The following is a 17,096-nucleotide window of genomic DNA, read 5'->3' on the forward strand; positions in this document are numbered from 1 at the left end:
GCATATGAGAATATACAAAAGTATAATTTTGCCTGTAGTTCTGTATGGGTGTGAAACTTGGTCTCTGACATTAAGGGAGAAACACAGACTGAGGGTGTTTGAGAACAGGGTGTTGAGGAGAATATTTGGACCGAAGAGAGATGAAGTGACAGGAGGTTGGAGAAAACTGCATAACGAGGAGCTTCATGTACTCTTCTCCAAGTGTAATTAGAATGATCAAGTCAAGGAAGATGAGGTGGGCAGGTCATGTAGCACGGACGAGGAATGCGTATAGCATATTGGTGGGAAAGCCAGAAGGAAAGAGACCACTGTGAAGACCAAGGCGTAGGTGGGTGGACAGTATTAAAATGGTTCTCAGAGAGAGAGGATGGGATGGTATGGATTGGATATATCTGGCTCAGGATAGGGCCGAGTGGAGGGCTCTTGTGAACACGGTAATGAACCTTCAGGTTCCATAAAATGCTGGGAAATTCTTGAGTAGCTGCAGAATTGGCGGCTCCTCCAGAAGGGCTCAGCTCCATGAGTATGTAAGTACCGCATATGAGTATGCGTCGGTGACGCACCGCGATATGTAGCCGGTCATTGGCCAATCTATGCGCATGCGTTAGCGACACTGAGAAATGAATGGTAATGTTATTATTCCCATCTTATTTCAGAGGCTTCAGAGTGTGTGCAGCGTATTATTATTACCCATATTAACGAAGACCGGCAAGTTGTATACTTAAGTTTATGTTTGTGTTCTCACTATTATTTCTGGCGAGGAAGAATTGTTTCATTACAAACATGACCCGCAAGAATTCCTAAATGATGCATCACCAATTAAACACCCCTTTCGTCGCGTGGGGGGGGGGTTCACTAACACATGTATATAAGAGCAATACTCGTTTCTCTCTCGAGTTATGGCCGAGGTTTTGTTGGCGCAACGATAGCAAGGCACAATGCTAGCAAATAGGCTTCAATTGTGCTGATCCAAGCAGCAATTATTGCCCATGTACGTACAGGCCCAGACAAATCTTAGTGCATTTGTTTCATTTCTCGCTTTCTGTCCAGTATATTCTCTCAGAGTTTTCCAAACTTTAGACATCTGTGATCTTTCAGAAACGTCATACTCATAAAGCTGTTCCATAAGAAACACGAGCTTTGGACGATCAAAAAATGGCCACGTAATTATCTTACATTGTTTAAATAATTCATATACGTAGGATTAGAGGCGGGTGTACCTTGTGAAAGCGGAAACGAAAAGCATGAATGTCTAAAATTTCCCGGATGTCTTTTTCGCTCTTCGGCAATTCGTCTATACTGCAAGAAATTTTCGCTGTGTCAATGAATGGATCACAAGGCCGTTCGCCTTCTCTGACACGGTACACAATAACCAAATGCAAGGTTCGCCGTACTTTAGGCTTAGCTCACATGACGCATAGACCACCTTACCAAGCACGCAGCTATCTGGCGCCTACAGATCAGTATCAGTGGTAAACGTCGCACCACGCCATGAAGACTTGCAGAGGAACGGATTTACGTCTCCACTATACTCTGTGCTGACAGTAAGAGGAGAATGGTCAGCTTCACGTCTAGGCCGCTTTACCCCCGGAGGAAGAGTCCCCAATATCCATTTGATAGAAGGCTTGGTAGGCTCTATGAAGAGAAAAATATTGTGCCCCTACCGGGAATCGAACCCTGGCCGTCCAGCCCAAATCCGTCGCTATGCCGACTGAGCTGAGTTATATTTATCAGGAATGTTGACTGGAGCATCAGTAAGGAATCACGGCCGCCCCAAGGATTCTTTCATGGAGTAGGGGGGCAACCATAAAACTAGCTTAGAAACATACGATTAAGCCGTTTATGACTAGTACTACTGATCAACAAACAAATAAACTCCGTGGTTTTATCACACAAGTGAAATATACCGACTGAGCGACCGCTGCTTGCAGGCAAAGTTAGTGCAAACTTTAGCGGATAGAGGTTGTCGCGTGGTCAGCGCAACGAATCCCCACGGCCGTTAATTTCCTTGAAATAGCTCCTCAGTTATCCTCACGAGGCTGAGTGGACCCTGTTCCAGAGCAATTACTTCTCAGAATATCTGGTAGCCCCGGGAATCGAACCCAGACCTCTGGATCTGTAGCCAGAAACTCTGACCAATAGACCACAGAGGCGTTCCTACTTAATTAAGCAGAGACAATTGTACCTTTACAAATCCCTGTGCTTCATTAAGCACCACGCCATGATGGCGTATTGCTCCATTGCATTCTTAAGCTCGATGTTAAATGTGAGTGGTCAGCTTCACGTCCCAGCCGCTTTACCTCCAAAGAATGAACTCCGGTTTCCAATGGAGAGGAGAACCAAAAATCTGTGAAGAGAAAAATCTTTTGCTTCGCCCGGAATCATAACCTAACTTCTTCTTCGTCCAGCCCGTAACCTAGTCGCTTTACTGACCGACCTATCACGGCCCCAGAGATCGGCAGTGAAGTACGTGATCCCTATTCTTTACGCGCCATGAGAACGAGGGTACGTCATCTCCAGTTCTTGGGACAGGCAGTTACTAAATTATATTTTCAACATATAGTAAGCCCTAGCTAATCCAGTTACAGGTAATCCCGATGTTGGATAATTCGAATCGAAATATGAAAAATGCCGTTCACAGTTCAGCACGTACTTTAAAAGACCCATGGTAGTCAGGAAGAAAGGTCAATCACTTGTCAGTTCACACACAACTTGACAGTTTCTTCAAATCTGCATTATTACGTTCAAAAACAAGTTCAACTTATTCTCCTTCTTCTGTTAGTCCCATTTGGAGCATGGGGCATCCTTGAAACGCTTCGTTTCACTTCAGTCTCTTAATCTAAGACAGTCGGTAGGACTCCTTGGACGGGGGATCAGCCTATCGCAAGGCCGCTATCTAACACATACACAGTAAAGTAAAAAAAAAAAAGTAAGTAAAGCTATCCCTGTACCAGGCCTTGAAGACCCATAGGGTTGTGAGATGTTGAGTGTCCCACATTATCCAGACAATCGGCTCAAAGATGGCGATAAGGTGTCAGCCTTACGTGCCGGCGGAAAATTATTTAATTAATTCCTGGTACTCATTTCTGTTAGAGGCTGAGTGAACCCCAGGGCCATAGAGCGGCTGGAAGGATTAGGTCAATAGAAAAAAATTCAATGACCTCATCGGGACTTGAACCTTCCGGCTTGTAGCATAGCGCCTCAACAAAATGAACACAAAAATAAATCCATGCCTCGAGTCAGATTCGAACCCATGATCCCAGTGTTCGAGGAGAAGACGGTTCATGCCTCAGACCGCGCGGCCACTGTGATCGGCTCTGAGTCTTCTATCGATGAATAAATGTACTGACTTTTTAGAGTTTGTAAATAAAGGCTCTACAGTGATATTTCTTTATTTTCATCAGCACTGCTTACGTCATTAAATTTTACATTTGTATGAGTTCTACTTTTTTTTTATTTTAGGGCTATTTTTGCTTCACAAATACGGATTATCACTTAATCCGGATGGCCTCTCTCTCCCACCCAACCAAATTACTCCGGATTAGCCGGGGTTTAACTATACTTCGCCGGTGCGATATCCAAACATACTTATACAGATCCTTCCGTCCGTAAACGGAACGATAGTAACAAAAAAACTATTTTATTCATGGAGAAATCAAGTCAATTTAAACTCTGATACTTGCTTGGGATAGCTCAGTCGGTATCTCGACAGGCTACGGGTTGCACGGCTGGGGCAAGAGATTTTTTCTGTTCTCCAGTGTCCGAACCGACATTCCCCGCACGTCTTCTTGGCGTGGTGCTTAAATAATCCACCACAGGGACAATTTTACCTTTGTACCATTCAGTTAGGGAGCCGGGATAGCGCAGTCGGCATACCGACTGGCTACGGGCGGGACGGCCGAGGGGTTGGAGTTCAAGTCCCAGTAGGGTCAAGAATTTTCTCGCCTCAGAATCATCCAGACTGGTTCTGGGGCCCACCCAACCTCCTACTCAATGAGTACCGGGAGCTCTTTCCCCGGGGGTAAAGCGGCAGGGGAGTGAAACTGCCCACTCACCTCAAGTTAGTGCCGAGGTCAAGAAAATGTGGCTCTATACATCCACTCCTCCACGCGCATTCATAGCGTAATGCTTAATTATTAAGCACAGTGACAAATTTACCTTACGTTCTATCATTCAGTTCAGGACTTCCTGTCTTCTTGTCTGCAGTCTAAAAACGTAAAAGTTAAGATATACAAAACTATAATTTCCCCTGTAGTTTTGTATGGATGTGAAACTTGGTCTCTTACAATACAGGAAGAACATAGACTGAGGGTGGTTGAGAACAGGGCACTAAGGAGAATACTTGGATTTAACAGGGATGAAATAATTGTAAAATGGAGAAAACTGCATAATGAGGAGCTTCATAACTTGTACTCTTCTCCAAGTGTAATTAGAATGATCAAGTCAAGGAGAATGAGATAAGCAGAGCATGAAGCACTCATGGCAGAGTGTATACATAGTTCTGTGGTAAAGCCAGAAGGACCATAGGAAAACCCAGACGCAGGTGGGAAGATAATATTAAAATGGATTTTAGAGAAATAGGATGGGTTGGTATGCACTGGATTCAGCTGGCTCAGAATAGGGGCCAATGGCGAGCTCTTCTGAACAAGGTATTGAACCTTCGGGTTCTATATAGTTTTGGAAAACACTTGAGTAGCTGAAGGGGCACGAGGTAGCGTAGTTGGCTAAGGCACTATATTACAAGCCGGAAGGTCACGGTTTCGAATCCCAATGTCATTGGATTTTTCAATTGACCTAACCCTTCCAACCTCACTATGACCCTGGCGTCCACTCAGTATCTAACAGAAATGAGTACCAGAAATCTTCCTCGGAGTAAAGGGCGGCCGGCGCGTAAGGCGGACAACCTCACCATCATCTGTGAGACAGTTGTCCAGAAAATGTGGAAGCCTCGACGTCTCACAGCCCTATGCCCTTTACGGCCTGTTACAGGTATAGTTTTACTTTTTTCTTTATTTGAGTATCTGAAAGACTGTTCACTTCTCAAGGAGGACTCGGCTCCATGAAGTTAGTTTAAGTTTGCCTACACAAAGCATGACTCAAATTTATGAAGGCTGAATGAGAAGGTCATATACTTTTGTCTGTAGACACTTCAGGCAGCAGGTAGCCCTACAAATGTCTGTCCACCAGCAACCATTCACACCATCGGATCCTTCCAATTCGGACTCTTTCATAAGACAAGGGGACCTCACCACGCCTTCTACAAATGTAGGGGCACAGGCTGTTAGGTCTAAGATGAATGAAGTGCAGTGGAATTACATAGCGCTACACCACGGAGGACAGCAACCTTCACCTAACTCTGTTATATTTTAGCGTCCTGTTGCACTGATTTAAGTCCATGATTTATTTTATCCGTCTTCTAGTGCATACATTTATTTATCCCCTCTTTTCACTCTCACTACATGTTTCGGCACCAATGTGTCATCTTCAGGTGCTGATCCAATCCACGACAAACTAATTCATTGCATGCCTTGTCTTTACATACTAAAATATATATTTATCATATATACTGACAAATGTCAAGTGTTAAAATACTAAAACTGTACAGCATATTTCTTTCCTACGTCGTGTTTCATTACGCGAGTCACGTCTATCATCCTCTTGATTTCGATTCCCGGCAAGGGCAAGAGATTTTTCTCTTCTCCACAGCGTCAAGACCCGCTCTGGGGCCTACCCAGTTTTCTGCCCAATGGGTACCGGGTGCTCTTTCCCCAGGGGTAAACTAACCGCGGCGTAAAGCTGACCACTCGCCTCCATTTACTGCCGAGGTCAAGAGGGGATAAGCTATAACTCCACTTCCCCATATGTCTTCATAGGGGCAACTTTACCTTACCGTACTTCTACATTAGTAGTAGTAGTAGTAGTAGTAGTAGTAGTAGTACATATTGTTGGGCTTATTTAAATTCATTTATGGTTTATACAACGAAGCTGTCAGGACCTCAGACTATATAACGTTGAATGGGCTATCCAAACAATATGTCTGGAAGAACTGAGGAAAACTACGAAACGCATCGACTGGGATAATAGGCGTCATGACAGAATTTCGAACCGAGAATCTCCTGAATAAAACGCAGAGGTGTAACCGCTAGAGTTAACTTCCACTCTCCCATAAGAAAATGTCTGCAATCAAGTCCGGTGACAGTGGGGGGCGGGCAATGTGCCCCTCATCTACGACAGTGGGGGGCGGGCAATGTGCCCCTCATCTACCAGCGCATGAGCAGTAAATGTCTATATCGCGCTCGTGTTTCACGAACATAAAGTGGGTTTCATGACGGCCGCGCCATAGCTCAAGCGGTTAGTCGCTGACTTCCCACCGCGGCGGCCCGCTGGTCAAGTGGGATTTGTGGTGGACAAACTGGCGCTGGGGCAGGTTTTCTCCGAGTACTTCGGTTTCCCCTGCCAATCTTCATTTCACCAATTGCTCCACCATCACCCTCACCTATCATCTGGGGCTGGTACAATAGGCCAGAAGTGGCCGCAGTACAAGGGACTTAGTCCCACTCCACTAGCAATAAAAAAAATACAGCGTATAACGTATTTCATATTTCTTCTGACTTGACCTCTAACATGAGGGAAGAACACAGGCTGAGTATGTTACTCAGGGTACTGAGGGGAACAAACAAAACAAACTCCGTGATTTTAGTCCGCAAGCGAACTATACCGACCGACCAACCGACCGCCGCTTGTGGGCGAAGTTTAGTGCCAACTTTTGCGGATAGAGGGTGTCGCGTGGTCAACGCAACGAATCCCCACGGCAGTTAATTTCGATTTTCTAGACCGGAGCCGCTGTTTCCTTGAAATAGCTCCTCAATTATCATCACGAGGCTGAGTAGACCCCGTTCCAGACCCACTACTTCTCAGAAACATCTGGTAGCGTCGGGAATCGAACCCGGACCTCTGGATCTGTAGCCAGGAACGCTGACCACTAGACCACAGAGACGGTCTCGGACCTTTAGTTGGATCACATTTCTGAGACAAGAGCTAACACGTCATGCAGTGAGCGAAATATTACTATCTAACTAAAAAAACGCGGTGGCGTAGTTGGCTGACGAACTATGCTACAAGCCGGATGGTCGTGGGTTCGATTCCCAAAGAGGTCATTGGAGTTCCAGAAGCACTGTGACCCTGAGGTCGATTCAGTTCCTAACAGAAATGAGTACCAGGAATCTTCTTGGGGTGTAAAGGGCGGCCGACGCATAAGACTGACAACCTCACAGCCATTTATGAGCCGATTGTCTAGAGGATGTGGCAGCCTCGACGTCTCACAACCAGATGGGCCTCTACGGCCTGTTACAGGGACAGCTTTCACAGCCGTCTCCTCCATCCGCAACCCGAGGACGCGGCGTGCCATGGTGGCAAGGAACCCAATTAACATGGAAGCGAAATATTACACTGTTTCAATGCACTTAGGCTTTTAGTGAGCAAGATATCTCATGGAACAGTGGAACTTAAATGACAACCCGTGTAAGTGTGAGACAGTTTAATTAACGCCTCTTATGTAAACTAAACTTTGGATGTATGACGAGACGAGAGTGTGGCAGTGACGACACTCAAATTAGGTCACTTTTTGTGGGTGTGCGTAAAATGACTGCGCTTACTGTTCGGCTGAAGTCGAGTGCTAGGAGCGCTGTTATCTGCACAGCTCAAATTCTCCATCTTGTACGCTGGAGTTGGAGGCGGTATACTTCCCCCGGTAGGTTTCCACATGCCAGGCGTCACTGTGTCAAAACTCACAGCACCATAATTACGGGAGCCGGCAGGGTAAGCCTAACAACAACCCCCTCCCTTGGATTTTTGGAACCGAAAAAAAACGAAATGTACCAAATATTCATACAAAAATTAAAAATAATACTGAATACTCCAGAGCGGTTAGCACAAAGTCTTAATACCAGGGCCCGGATTTTGATGACATGTCATCTTTTTTTCCTTGTATCCTATGCGATGCTCTTAAATATATAAATCTCGGATTTGAGCTACTGGTTACAGAAATGTAAATTTTATAGGTAATTTTTTTGTCATTTTTAGGTTTAAGGTCATTTTTTTTCATTTTGGGGGTAATTTTTTGGGCTTTTAAGGGTATTTCTTGTCATTTTTGGCCATTTTAGGGATTTTTTTCTTCATATGTTTTCTGAAATGTGAATAATATGGAAGCGAAGTGTTCTTTCTTTTCTCCTTTGGGTCATTTTTCTGGATTTTTTCGGTCATCAAAATCCAGGCCCTGCTTATTACACACCTTACACTTAAAATTGTAAGCAAACGTTCCGGTTGCCTCCCCCGCCACCCCAAAAGAAAAACACCAGGCGGTGCCCATTACAATGAATATCTCAAGTCTTACAGAAACACTCATCTGGGTTAAATTTAATTCCGTCGTACGGTAATGTAAAGGTATCCCTGTAACAGGCCGTGGATTCCGATAGGGTTGTGAGACGTCGAGGATCCCAAATCTTGTAGACAATCGGCTCACAGATGGCGGTGAGGTTGTCAGCATTACGCGCTGGCTGGCCGCCCTTTAACCCCAGGAAGTTTCTTGGTACTCATTTCTGTTAAAGGCTAAGTGAACCCCAGGCCCACTGTGCGGCTGGAAGGATTGGGTCAACTGAAAAAAAAAATCAAATGACGTCATAGGAAATCGAACCCGCGACCTTATGGCATATAGAGTAATGCCCGAACGCCGAATTCAGTTAGTGTGTACCATGCCAATGAAGGCAAACGGACGATTCTCCGACAGCGGTACATCAGGAACACTTCCTGAGGAATGTGAACAGTAAATAATTATAAACATCTGCCTTTCGCTTCCGTTCACACTCGTTCTTCACCTTCGGTTATTTCTTTTCATGCCCTCTTTGTACTTACTTACATTCATGTTCTCTCGCGGAGGGGCTAAATGATACCGTATGATAATTTAATATCTGAATAAACAAACACACTCCTTGGCTTGAGTCCGCAAGCGAACTTCGCCGACAAGCGGCGATCGCTTGGTCGAATATCTGAATAAAGAGACCGGAAATGTTTATGTGAACCGACAAATTTATTTTATAAACTGCATTCAAAGAATAATAATACCTGAGTGGAAATCGGCCATGCATCGTAAGCTAAGAACAAACTGGTTTCGGTGTTGTCATCATTCGGCGGTGAACAACAGAAACAGGATACGAGAAATAATGTGGAGAGGGAACAAAAGACGCAATAAATCGATATAAATCGTCAACAGCGTTCACAAGGGTGGGAACACCACCAAACTTGGTCGAATGAGAATATTTCTTGCAGTGTAGACGAATATGCAAACAACAGGGGGGGGGACATCCGGGCAGGTTGGGATATTAGCGTTCTATGGAGTTCGTTATCACGATGCACCCACTTTAAAAACGACAATGTCGAACTTAACATACATAGAATATATTCTTAGTAGGCGTCGAAATATATAAAATGTTTCTAAATCCTTAACTAAAGACTGACCTGCCCCTGTATAAGGTTTACGTTTACATCTCGGTCCGCGTTAGCTCCCACCAGCTTACAATACAGTTCCGGTTCCTGAATTTCCTCTCCGCAGGTGGCAGTCGCGTAGATGCGGCGTCCTTCCGCCAAGTTGAAATACGGTGGCGTGAGAATGACGCCATGCGTCGTCTTGAGGCCGAGCAAGGCCACAGCCAGCAGTAGCTGCAACAGCCACATTCCGACCTGTCTCCTCCGCTGTCGTCACGTTACTGCCTGCCGCAGTGAAGCAGCGGTTCTGTCGCACCCTGGTTGCGAGTCTCTGGGCGTTCCCGGGTTCGGTTCCGAGACGTGCTGCGCAAGCCTCCCCCACAAACCCTGTCCGTTTCAAAAAATTAACACGAGGAAAAGCCAACAAGTTATGACATCTTCTGAAATAATAACGATTTTGTAGTCCGGGCGAAAGTCAACCGATGTCTCGGAGGAGCATTCCTCCGTCTTTAGGATCGAAGAGTAAGCCAAACATGAAATCAGCAAGAATCAAGAAGTTCGTGGAACTTTATGCTTGCTTCTTGCTTGGTATGGTCTTCGAACCTTAAGATGGAGGCAGTAAATCCATCGAAACGTCGATAGACTTATACCGGACTGCACATCACATCCCACAAGATAATAATCATATTAGTTACTGCTGTGAGAACCTTAAATCTAGCAAAGTTAGGAAATGTAGGCATTGTGTGACGATTCGGGCCAGTTGGTTCATTTTTGCTTAACTCAAAACAGCAAACCTCGTGGAAGAGGTATATTGTGTCACTTTTTGCCCATTTTCCTTATTTTAAAAAATAAAAATAGGATTTTATATATCAGTGTAATTGGTTGAGGGGCTATGCTACAAGCCGGAAGGTCGCGGGCTCAAGTTCCGATGAGGTCATTGGATTTTTTTTCAATTTACCTAATCCTTCCCGCCGCACTATGGCCCTGAGGTTGACTCAGCCCCTAAGAGAAATGAGTACCAGGAATTAATTAAATAATTTTCCTGGGGAGTAAAGCGCGGCCGGCGTGTAAGGCCTTACTGCCATCTTTGAGCGGACTGTCTAGATAATGTGGGACCCTCAATGTCTCACAACCCTATGGACCTTCACGGCCTGTTACAGGAATAGCTTTAATTTTATATATTTATATCATCATCATCATCATCANATATATATATATATATATATATATACCGTATTTACGCATGTATAGGCCGCACATTTTTTGCCAAAAATTCAAGAGGAAAACTGGGGTGCGGCTTATATTTGAAATATTCGAAATCAGACTTCATTTAAAAAAAATTATATTCATAATTAGTAATACAGGGTGTAATACTCCTGAAATAATATTCCAAGAAAATTATTTTTTCTATAATTTGTCTGAAAATTGTGCTGCGGTCTATACATGCGTAAATACGGTATATATCTTCCCATAACAGCTTTTGAATTCCCGAACCGATATTTATGATATGGTATATCACGGCATCTGAGGCCATCTTAAAGGTGTATTTCATAAATCTCTCCCATCAGCATCTCAAATTGTTGAGGTGATAACCTTAATGTTACTTAAATGCCTAGAGGGATGGTCATTAAACTTGACATGTATATAATGACACCTGGGGCCATTTCATCATCAAACTTTATAAATCCCTCCCTTCAGTACTGCTAACACTGCAGACTCTAAAACTGTGTTGTTTTATTGACTTCTTTATGCATAGCATTTTTTATCAAATATTTACATTGGAGGGGATAGAAAATACATAATTAGTTCTCCCAAAATCTTGTCCTTTACAAGTGTTTGTTTTCTAAAAAAATAACAGAAATGACAGAACATCCCAAAATTATTATGTAATTTGTACATTACCTAATTTATTCACATTTCAGTCCAACCTAGAGATATTATCTATGAGTGGAGTCAAAAACAATATACAATGATGAACTCTGAATTTACACTCTCTTAATATTGTCTGAACAGTTAAATCACGAACTTTATGTTGGACATGTAGTTCTGATATGAAAAACGAGAAATAGCCACGGAATTTTGAATGGAGAAAGTTCTTCGAAAGCAATAACTTGACACGAGAAATATGGTTCTCTTTATGGCAAATATTACATGGTTCCTGTCTTCTGTGACACGAGGTCATGTAATCGGGTACATAAGTACCACCATCTCACTGGAATCTGTTGCCTCCAGGGTCCTACCATAACATACTATCTCACATCCCTGAAGACAAGAATATTAATAGTCACTGTCACATTAACATCAAATCTCATTCCTAAGATCCAGTCCTGTCTTTTGGAAGTGAAGGCAGGTTGTTTGATTGATGGAACCTGCTGTCTCCATCTTCTGGGTGTAACACCCTTAAAATTACATAGCCTCAAACCCATATGAGCTGAAGCTTACTAGTCATTTCCATGGGAACCTCAAATCTCATTTCAGAGGTCTGGGCCCATTTGTTGGAATGTAAAGCCATGTAGTTTCTTAAGTAACTGCCAACATTTGAGAGGAACTTGCTAACTCGATCTTCAACGTATTCTACCCTGACAAACTACACGGCCATACATCCCAGAATTCCAGAAACAGAACCTGCTGATGAATTAAGATAAAGATGGCAACCTTGAAAAATTTGGCTTTGGTACAGAGGAACTGAAATGACTCTTCTTCCAGTATTATAACAGTGACTAAATCAGAGGTTACAATGTGCCGGACATGTAGACTGGAGGGTAGAAATGAGAAAAGAGAGTAGAAATTTGGTGGGGAAACCTTCTGGATAACAATCATTTAGTAAAATGAGCCACAGATGGGAAGATGATATTCAAACTAATTTTGGGAACATTATCCAAACACTATTGGAGTAAACTGAATCTTTTATTTCTAATACTGTTTTAATGTATCTGATAAAGATTTAAAAATACATTATTAACACATATACACTACATCATAATTAAGTTCAGTTTATCAGAGATCTAAAGCTCACTACATAGGGAACTAAATTAAGGTAAGCCAAATAACAATGTAACTGTATGTTTGAGAATTAACCCTTTCTGTTCTATGCTTCTCATTTAAAGTGGTTTTAATATATTTGGTATGTCAGGCCAATGAAAACCCCCTCCCACCATCTATAAATAGTTAAAGCTAATGAAATATCACTTTCAACAGTAAAAATTATCCTGGGCAGTACTGGGTTTTTGGTGTCCGTTGTCCAATATTCTAAAGAATCAGGTCCAGTGAATATAGTTAGTTCTTTCTAACAGGGTCAACAGTGTAGGCATCTCCCATCCCCTCACCTGAGGATGGAAACAGATCCAGTTTATGAAACACTGTGTTCATCAGAATACTGGAGAATGGGCATAAAATGAAAACAGTAATCCTGAGCATTATACATCATCATCACAACCCATTACAACATACCAACTAAAATTATATCTTACCATGGAAATATGACAAGAGAATAAGATTTTTTAACAAAAATTCACCACTGAAAAGGTTAATAGATCTCAATATACAAAGCAAATACAGGCCTAAAGCTTAGCTATTACACAATCCAAAAGAATGCAGACAATGAGCCAGATAAATCTGCTGTGATCTGCATGACGGAAAGAGGAACCATAAGATTTGAGACGCAGAACACAGAGAAGTGAAAGAAGCTACTATACAGGAAGGTCACAGTCGCCGAATTTGTCACACAATCTATCTTTGATCCTCAAACTGGAAACATCACTTAAACATATTACATGTACAATATGTTCCTTTCAGATTCTATGGAGCTAATAACAGTGCATTGTGGGTCATGACAACAATTAGTGCTGCCACATCAACATGGTATCTGGACTGCTAAGNGATAACAGTGCATTGTGGGTCATGACAAGCACAGTGCAGTACAACAATTAGTGCTGCCACATCAACATGTTATCTGGACTGCTAAGTAATGTTAACAGTACTGTGGGTTAGAGTGAACTGACAGTGTAGAAACTATGACGACAGAAGAATGGGAGAGATGTTGTAGTAAGCACTGTTCAGTGTTTATGTTCTGAATCACAGCTGATTTATTTGATGCAAGTTCTACTTTAATTAACAATAATCATGAAAGCATTTATGAACAGGATACAAAACAAAAAACAAACTCTGTGATTTTACTCCGCAAGCGAACTACACTAAGGATATCAATTAGCAATACTGGCAATAATATCAAAAACATCAATGTTTGTAAAAATTAGTTCAAGATAAAATAAAGCTTATTCAGTAATTATCTGCATAAGCTCTTAATTTTTGACTATGCAATGCCGCAGGCAGAACTACATACTACATAACAACACAAGTACCCTTTCCTTTTTCAGGTTATGGTTGCTTTCTTTATCAATATCACAGTATACAACAGCTGAAACTTTAATAATGAGGAGGAATAACACACAAATTATGAAATCATAGTTTACTTATTAAATTACAAAAATGAACATATGTAATGCAAATTCAAATTGTATATTAAACTCTACCATAATACTTACAAATTGCTTTAACAGCCATGGCTACCGTACATATTGACAAGAGTGTGGAGTAAACTTCATACTATCTTTGAGTGTTCTCTATTAGGTCTGTGGTAGGAAACAGGAAAGTTATATGTACATACTTATTAAATTAACTATAATCATATATTAAATTATACAATAACTATGGCACAAGACTCTGGAATCATTCACACATTGTGTTCAACGGAATTCAAAATTAAGTTTTAATTAAACTAACTAAATCCATGGAACAGTCTTTCAGAAGACAAATAGTCACTCAGATAATAAAGAAAGCCCCTGGTTTTTATGAAACCCAACTGTTCATTACCATACTTCTTTTGGCTTATTTTGGACTTCACCCATCGTCCGGTATATAAAAAAGACAAAAAACCACAACGTTTCGGAGACTGGATCTGTCTCCGTCTTCAGGTGTATAGGGAAGGTTTAACCTACTCAGTTGGGCCCCTTAGAAAGAGCTATTCTCAATCACTGGCCAAAATAAGTCCAAAATAAGCCAAAAGAAGTACAGTATACACCATCGTCAGAATCCTTTCAAGTCTATCTGTTCATTACCATGTTCAAAAGAGACTGCCACTGGTCCCTATCATGACCTGTAATTACCGTATTTACGCATGTATAGGCCGCAGCACAATTTTCAGACAGAAATTATAGAAAAAATAATTTTCTTGGAATATTATTTCAGGAGTATTACACCCTGTATTACTAATTATGAATATAATTTTTTTAAAATGAAGTGTGATTTCGAATATAAGCCGCACCCCAGTTTTCTTCTTGAATTTTTGGCAAAAAATGTGCGGCCTATACATGCGTAAATACGGTATATTTCAAAGAATTCTCCTAAACTCAAGATCTCACTAACAAAGTCACCAGTCACTCAGAATGATTTTTGTATGTCTTCTTCTTTAAGAAAATCTGTATGCAAAGCTAATATTCCATTATAAGTCACATCCATGCTTTGGAATATGAAATAAATGGATCCATCAACGTTTACATCACCAATCTCATGGTATCCTAGTATCAAATGTGGCCCATTACTGCAAGTGTGATGGCATTATGAACTCATGAACACTGCTGGGTATAAAATTTTACAGTAGTGTACACATATGATGGATACAAAGATAATAAATAATTCCAAATACAGAGTGCACTAAACCACACACCTTGGCTCTTGGTTATCCAAAGCTATGTATTCTATACCACACAGATTTCAGTACTGTACATTTTGCTTGAGATAACCATTAATATTTTTCAAATTATAAAGATAGTTCACATTAAATTTACTTGTGGCACCACTAGCAAATACATCCGGTTACAGGAGATTCCATGGCTGTGCGCATGACACACCAACAAACTCGTGATTGACTCTGTTGGTGTGCATGACACACCAACAGAGTCAATCACGAGTCTGCAACAGAAGGGTGCATTACAGCAAACAAGAATGGCATAACATGGTTAAATGACAGTATTCCCACTAATCTGTCCAAGCTGAACTAACAAACCACTATTCAGTTCCGTGGTGTTGCAGGTTGTCAACCAGCCAAAATGTAGGGAAGAATGCTGTGTATTAACACGTGTAGTGCCATCAACAGAAAACATTCTGACATGCTCACCAGGCCGTCATATTGCATGACAATGCCCATTCCCATCTACTGTCCAGGACACACTGTATTTCATGCACTGGAAGGTGATGAACTGCAGCTCATGCAGTTCAGATATGTCACCAAGTGACAACCATGTTTACAATATTATATTTCAGCATCCTGTTACACTCACACAATATATATGGATAAATACCGTCTTAAGTGCAACAAATTTTATTGTAGTTTTTACTTCTTTTCCTCCTCCACACTACATGTTTCGGCCCTAAATGGCCATCATCAGGTGTGTATCACTCACGTAGCTGTTACACTGCTTTTTAAAATTTAAAATTACCAGTCTTTCTAATTGTATAAAATCTTTGTTAATCTACACGCGTCGATTTGATTTTTAAATTAGCACTTTTTAAAACTTAATTCAAGTTAAAATGTCTATAAGATCTCTGTTCTTTCTTTTTCAATTTTTNGTAGGCGCTCTCTGTGTGTGTCGCCGCTTATCTTTAATACGTTTGCTGTCTGGTGTACTGTGTGCTGTGTTTTATGTTCGTGAGTGTTGGAGGGGGAATGGGTAGTGGGGAGTGATACACACCTGATGATGGCCATTTAGGGCCGAAACATGTAGTGTGGAGGAGGAAAAGAAGTAAAAACTACAATAAAATTTGTTGCACTTAAGACGGTATTTATCCATATATATTGACAACCATGTGTTTGACCTCCTGGGGATCAACTGGCCGGTGCATTAATGGGACATCTGCATCTGTACTCAATGGGACTATTTTTAATGGTCACTGTGTCCTTCTCCATAACAATCCTAAATGAGTTTAATTTCAACAAGACTTAAAGACTGTGCAGTAACTGACTTACACTTCCAAACTCACTGCTTACAATTTTTATTAGTAGAGAGTAGCAGGAGTGTAGAGCTGACCGCTCACCTCCATCTAGTGCCGAGGTAAAGAATAGTGGAGCTATACCTGTTTTCATGGCATAGTCCTTAACTAATTAAACACAGGGGCAATTTTGCCTTTTACCTTATATAGTAAAATTCCATTTTAATGTTTTCATTTTTTATACATATTTCTTCTGGTTCCTGCATGATATAAGCAGCATCTAACTTTCCTGTATTTAATGAGTTCTAACTATGTAAATAAGCAACATTCAGAGTAAGGAGTTCTCAGCTTTTCAGAATGTGTAAATGAACTTAATGATTATGGTCAAAACAACAATCAGTATTCATGTCTTCTCTCTGTTTGGCTTAGCTTCAACCTTGAAGTTGGAGGCAACATATTCCTCCAAAATGTTGGTTGACTTTCAACAGACTACATAGCACTATATCCCAGACAACAGAACTCTTCAACTAAAATTATGTTCAACAATATACAGTGTTGCTACTTGTCAAAATCTTAGAGGCCATGTGTGAGGTTCTGCTTTTATACATACTGCAAGCTACTGTGGATTG

At 41.5% G+C, this 17,096-nt stretch overlaps 1 protein-coding gene across 1 annotated transcript in view; it reads right to left on the minus strand.

Moving 5' to 3' along the window:
* The window catches only part of LOC111870868 (laminin subunit alpha), a 116,919-nt gene extending 107,147 nt beyond the window's left edge, over positions 1-9,772 (minus strand). The window contains exon 1 of the mRNA XM_023863471.2: positions 9,514-9,772. Coding sequence (XP_023719239.1) covers positions 9,514-9,729 — 216 coding nt within the window. The 5' untranslated portion in view covers positions 9,730-9,772. The remainder of the gene's footprint in view (positions 1-9,513) is intronic.
* Between the last annotated feature and the right edge of the window lie 7,324 nt (positions 9,773-17,096).

This window comes from Cryptotermes secundus, unplaced genomic scaffold, assembly GCF_002891405.2.
Source record: "Cryptotermes secundus unplaced genomic scaffold, Csec_1.0 scaffold709, whole genome shotgun sequence".
In the NCBI taxonomy this organism is placed as follows: domain Eukaryota; kingdom Metazoa; phylum Arthropoda; class Insecta; order Blattodea; family Kalotermitidae; genus Cryptotermes; species Cryptotermes secundus.